The sequence below is a fragment of the Siniperca chuatsi genome, linkage group LG23, assembly GCF_020085105.1.
Source record: "Siniperca chuatsi isolate FFG_IHB_CAS linkage group LG23, ASM2008510v1, whole genome shotgun sequence".
Lineage (NCBI taxonomy): Eukaryota > Metazoa > Chordata > Actinopteri > Centrarchiformes > Sinipercidae > Siniperca > Siniperca chuatsi.
This window is the reverse complement of record NC_058064.1, coordinates 899519-905757: the sequence shown is the minus strand read 5'-3', so window position 1 is coordinate 905757 and position 6239 is coordinate 899519. Positions and strand designations below refer to the sequence as shown.

The 6239-nt window shown below is 43.5% G+C and overlaps 1 protein-coding gene across 2 annotated transcripts in view; it reads right to left on the bottom strand.

Moving 5' to 3' along the window:
- Window positions 1-98: 98 nt before the first annotated feature.
- lrp6 (low density lipoprotein receptor-related protein 6) overlaps window positions 99-6239 on the bottom strand; it is a 51842-nt gene continuing 45701 nt past the window's right edge. For both annotated transcript variants that reach the window (XM_044186558.1, XM_044186559.1), the window contains exon 23: window positions 99-5094. In XM_044186558.1, the coding sequence (XP_044042493.1) occupies window positions 4782-5094 (313 nt within the window). In that variant the 3' untranslated portion in view covers window positions 99-4781. The remainder of the gene's footprint in view (window positions 5095-6239) is intronic.

The following is a 6239-nucleotide window of genomic DNA, read 5'->3' as shown; positions in this document are numbered from 1 at the left end:
AATATATCGTGAATATTATGACGACGTCGTGACTTGTGAAACCAAAGAGTGGTTTAAGCCCCTCCCTCCCCCGACCCAAACACCAATCAGCACACTGGTTTTAAAAGTTCACTCACTTTATATTTAACAAAAAGAGAAAAAAAATCAGCATTTCATGAGTTACAACAGCTTATGGTGGCAGCTGGATGGGCTGTACACGTCCATCTGGTGCTCAGGTTTACAGGTGAAGCAGTCATGGAGAAAAACGCAGAGTTTAGTGGAAATTAAACGAACACGACGAACCAAATGTTGGTCGTCTCCACAAACGTCCTCGCAGAGCACCGCGAGAGCAAAACGTTTCAAAATAACGACACAAACTTCTGTTTTCCTGTCGAAGCTCCGATAAAACCTGGAGACAAAAGTGCTTTAAAAAAAAAAACAAACTCAACCTTTTTACATTTCTACTTTCTTCGACTCTTTTCAACCACATTCGTCACAATCTGTACAAAACGTCCACTTTCAGGTCGAAGCTCTGACGTTTTGAAGCTTCAGGTCCGTTTCGTTGTTTAGATTTTATTCTATCGAACCCGTGAAGCCCGTCAGGAGTCCGGCTGGGCACCGAAGCTGGATCTTCGGTCAGTTTCAGAATCAGTTTCCTGATTTAAATCTAGATTTTAGGCGTCAACCATGAAAGTAAACATCCGGCTTCAGTCAAAGCATACAATGCCCCCAAATAACAACATGAGTACAAAAACGGCACATTTAAAAACGTGTTTGTGTTTCTTAAAGTACGATACGAAACAACGTTTTGGTACCAGAAACTCAGGTTTTGTATCGAGATTAGCAACAAATAAATGCAAATCGATACCCAGCCCAACAAATCAGTAATCGGTGTTCTTAACATGCCGATTTCACTCATTTAAAACCGAATCAGAACCCTCAGACGACAATTAATTCCCCAAAATTCAGAATTGTGTCACTACGAGACCTTTCGGATTTGACAGTTTGAGTCGATCTTTGTCTGAAATAAATGGATTTTGTCTTAAACACAATATTTTGTTTCACCTTTGACATCCCATATAGCAGATCTTACAGGATAACAGATTGTTTCACAGCAAAAAAAAAACAAACAAAACAACTTTCGAGATCCTTCAGATGTTTTCCAGTTCATAAAAACTCTGTGGAAACAGATGATGCTCAGAAGAGAAGAACAGAGTGATTTAGTTTTTACAAAACTGTACAAATTATTAATCCAAGAGAGAAAATGAGGTAAACAGAGGGTTCGAGTTACTAAATTGAGGGTAAAAAATAAGCATAGTGAGCTCAATTTAGTCATTTGAGGGAACGATTTACCAAAAAAAGTTCCCCGACACCAACCGGACTATAAAAATCTCCTCTTCACCAAGTCAGTCATCTGTTTCGGACTCTTCTAAACACACAGCGTCCACCGTTACACAACCTTCCTCCAGCTGCACGACAAGTATGAAGTTTTGTACCAGAAATCAGATAAAAAAATAAGAGTCCTGTAAAGTGCAGTTAGAGAATGAGAACGTCTCCCAAAAGTGTTTCTGTATTTGATGCGAGTGCCGTCGGCCTGAAAACACACCTGGACGCGTAGATAAGCGGCCGTACCTCCGGTGTGGACAGATGCTGAGGACGTATGGAGGCAGCAGGGAGCCAAACGTACGTGTTCACGTGCTGCTCAACATAAACTGGACTTCTGTTCAGATAAACAAGACTTTTTTGATTTTCTGCACAGATCTGAAGAATTATTACAGCACTGTAAAAAAAAAAAAAAAAAACCCTCCATATTACAGAGTCCTAAAATCTTATTCTCTTAAATGAGCAGAAAACTGGGGGGAGTATGGCGAGGTGAGTTCACCTCTGTCCAGCACAGTTCATTCTCCGGAGGCCCGAAGTCCATCAGGACGATACAAAACAATAATCTGCGTCAATATCTTAGAGGCACAAATTGTTATTACAATAATTTGTGAACCTCAGATATTGATTAGTGAGATAAATCGGAAAGTTTTGGGTCCGAGACAATAACTCGTGAGCAAACAGGCTTTAGCTGACTTCGTTATTGTCTCGTCTGTGCACAAACTAATAACTCGTGTGCACAAAATACCAAGAATGTGTTTCAGAATAAAGGAAAGTTTCTCTTGAACCAAGTGTTATTATCTCAGCAGGACGGCGCAAACTTTCTAATCGAAGAAGTCCCAAAGACTGAACGTCGGGGCGTCGGACACGAATGTGTGCGTTTTCGTTACTGACCGCAAGGTGTCCGAAGTTACTAAACGCTCACAAACTACGGGACGTTTGATCAGACGTGTTTCAGATTTAAATCCAGTTTCAGACAAAGTTTCTGCACAAAGTTCAGACATTTAACATCTGACAAGTTTGGTTTCTTTTGTTGAATCAATGAAAAATGGGGTTTTTGTAGAAAAAGATTTTTATATTCCTCAAAGTATCAAAACACGTTTTTTGGTATCTGAATTACTTTACTTGAATGACAGCAGCTCTAACCGTCACTGATGCTCGACACTCGTTACGTAACGTCGCTGCAGCGTTCGTTATTACGGTTCGATTATTTAACTTGTGTCCTTAACAAATAAGTTTCTAGATGATCGTTCAGTCTTTCCAGAGTTTAATAATTAGGAAAGTTTAGTGAAAACGAGGAATTATCACCGCCTGTTTTTTAAATTAAAAAAATGTCTCCAAAGAGTAAAATGGATGTTTTTTGAGCTTTCAGTGTTTAAAAGAAAAAGACATCAAATGGACACTTGGCCCGTTAAAAAGCCAACAGAGAAACGGACACTGATGAACCTGCTGTGACGTGTAAAGCATTGAGATTGTCAAATTCATGCTGGTGTTATTTTTCAGAAGCTCAACAACAAACCGAGCGTGCGACGACAGGAAGCGAGACGTGGAGACGCTCCTCCGACGAGACGATGCGACGCGTTATCTTGAAAAATAGATTTCTGGTCGTCACGAGAAGCACAAAGACAAGAACAGATTTACAAAAAAAAACAAAAAACAAAAAAAAACAGCTTGTTGACACGAGCGTCAAGGCAACAGCGCGGCCGCCGCCTCGTGTTCGGCCTCTGGTCCCGGCTCTCCGCCTCCACGCGGTTTAAAAAAAAGATTATTTTGGCACAACAGTCCTTCAAACATCAGATTGACTTTCCGTGAACAGACACTAAAAACCTGGATATGTTCTTCGACTTGACTGATCTGAGATTGTCGCCGTACGTTTGGAGTGATATTCTGTAGAAAAATATAATGAGGCAATATAAAAAAAGACGGAATGAAAAGTACTGCAAGGATTCAATGGATAGATTTACAATGATTTTCTATATAGCTTATAAATACGTTATCTACACAATATGTGGTACAAAAATACTATATAGCATTTAGTGGGCACTGGATTTCCTTTGTGTGTTTGTCCTCAAAGTAACAACATGAAAAATAAAAAAGGATATGAAGATGTTTAACTGGTCAGGCACAAGATCGTGTTCTTGGTGGGAAAAGCTGCTTCCTCCACGTGCGAGAACGAGGATTAAAAAACAAACAATAAAATCAGTAAGTGGAGGAAAAGTGATGAACGCAGCCTGTGTCCGCTGTGCAGCTTTGGGTCTTTTCACTTACAGTTGCAGTCGAGCATTCGAACGTTTCAATGAGAACAGAAAATGTCAAACACAAGCGCACGTTTTGGTTTAAATCCTGTCTGAACATCACAATGATTTGGGGACGCGAGTCATGTTTCATCGACCTGATCTTTAACTTTTAGTGGAAAAATGTTTTAGTGTTTTCGTACGGAGGCCCTGAAGGGACGCGAGCAAAAACTAGATAGTTTGTCGTTTCGTTTCTAATAAAACAAAAAACAAACAAACAGCAACAAACAAACCAAAAGAGGCCGATTGTCTTAACATCTTTGTGAGCACCAGAATCTTTCTGCTCACGTCCCTTCAGGGCCTCCGTAGCGTTTCATCAAACTTGTTGACCGAAGCGAATATTTCCGATCCCCTGCAGCCTCGTCAATACTCGGCGTGGCTCCTGGTCTGATTGATTGGGCAATATGCGCCTTATAGTGTTATTGCTTCACCCCAGATCCTGGTTACTATGACTCATCACGTGACTCATCACATGACTCACATCCACAACAGACACGATCCTACGAACCGTTTCGTAAACGAGGAGGTAAATTCAAATCAAAGACCCAGTACCAACTTCTCTGCCACTGAAAACGGGCCTTCTCTCTGCGGCCGCTCCGGATCCAGTTTACATGGTAACTTCAGACAAGATGGCAGCCGGGCGGAGCGCTGCTGCAGCAGCAGCAGCCGGGCGGAGCGCTGCAGCAGCAGCAGCCGGGCGGAGCCTCCGGGGCGAGCTCTTCTCTTCTTCTCCTGTAGCTGTTGATGTTTTTCATATTTGGCATCAGATAAGTTAAAACGTCCCACTGTTCAGTTTCGTCGTGTGCTTTTTGTCCTTCAGCCTCTTTTTCTCCTGGTTTAAGGCAACTTATATTTGTGATGATTTTAATAAAACCTTTTCTTAAAAAAATGTACAAATTTCTTAATACAAACCTCTATGGCATTATCAGTAAACACTGTATAGAAAATATATAAATATGCTTTTCTCTTTTTCAATGTACAAATGTTCTGCAGCTCCCATTTCTCTTTTTCCTGTCCCCGTCCTGCTCCTCCTCTCATCGGTCTCTCTTCCCATTTTTAACCTCATATATGCACAATTGCTATTTACAGTGAGGGGGCGGAGCTGTGCCGAGGGGGGTGGGGTTTGGCTCACGAGGAGTCCGTGCAGGGCGACGGCGGCGGCGGGTAGAGGTGGTGGGAGTAGCTGCGCTCGGTGTAAGGCGACGGCGGGCAGCTCTCACAGTTCTCCTCCGCCGACAGGTACTGGCTGCGGGGCGTCGGCGGCGGCGGGAAAGGCTCCGAGTCGTAGTTGAGGTCGCTGGTGTAGCCCTTGGCGGCGGCAGAGGCAGCGGCGCTGGACTTGAGAGGCGCCCGGCGTCCCGGCGTGTAGTCGCTGTCGCACACGTCAGTGCTGCAGGGGGTAGTGGGGGGGGCGAACTGGCGGTAGGTGTAGGGCCGGTAGCTAAGAGACAGAAACACCACAGAGAGAGAACAGCCGTCATTTACAGCCTCGCTTACAGGAACAAACAACATCCTGGAGACGCTGCCGGTTGCTTGGCAACTGTTCAAACCCCCAGTAAGACGGCAAAGTGACCTTTTAACACTTTCATTTTTTGAACAGATGAAACAAGGGAGAAGCAACATGCTAAGCTAAGCTAACCGGCTGTAGCGTCATATTCAGACATGAGAGTGGCATCGATCTGAACATCTGACTCTCGGAGAGGAAGAGAACTGTCTGTACGCTAAATATGAGGCTACAGCCGGTTAGCTTAGCATAAAGACCGGAAACGGGGTAACAGCTCGCCTGGCTCTGTCCATGTCGTATCGCCTTTGTTTCATCTGCACAAAACGACCATTTGCCATTTTACGTCGATTATGTGCCAGACTATTTCTTCACAACTATTATTTTTCCTGTCCGATCGTCGGACTTCTAGCTTTCCTGTCCCGGTGGGTTCAGCTGTTCCCAGATCTCGGAAATGAAGTGAAATGAGAAAAATTATGAAAATAAGGCCCATGTGTAGAAAAAGAATTATTCTTTTCAGCATCTGGAAACGCAACGAAAAGCAGTGAGCAGCAAAGATGAAGACAGCACGAGAACTATTCCCGTCTGTCTGCGTTTCTGCATCTGAAGATTGATTTGAAACAACACCGAAGAGTCACGATGTTCTGAACTTTACTGCTGAGCACCTTCAGTTGTAACCAGCGAATGGGAAGGTCTGTGTTTGCCCAGCCTTCACAGAGTACCACCCTTAGAAAGAGGACTGGGGTCAGAAACTAAATCTAGACCCCGGTTCCTGCGGTGGAAACAGGCTCAGAAAACTCCACACTTTCACTTCTTCTGCATAAACAAAACTGTGTCTCAGATGAAGACGACATGAAGCTACAAACGGAGCTCTGAGTGATTTAACCCCAGCGAGCGTTTAAGATTTCAAGCCAAACAGAAAGTAACCGGCTGCCGGCTGTTGTAAACGCTCACATGTGCTGCAGCAGAGTGTAATCTGCAGTCCGATGCATTATCTGCTCTCCTCAACACACGACGGGAAACCGAGCAGTTTGGGGATTTTAGAAATTCACTGAAGCAGTTTTTCAGTTTTAATTTGTTCCTGA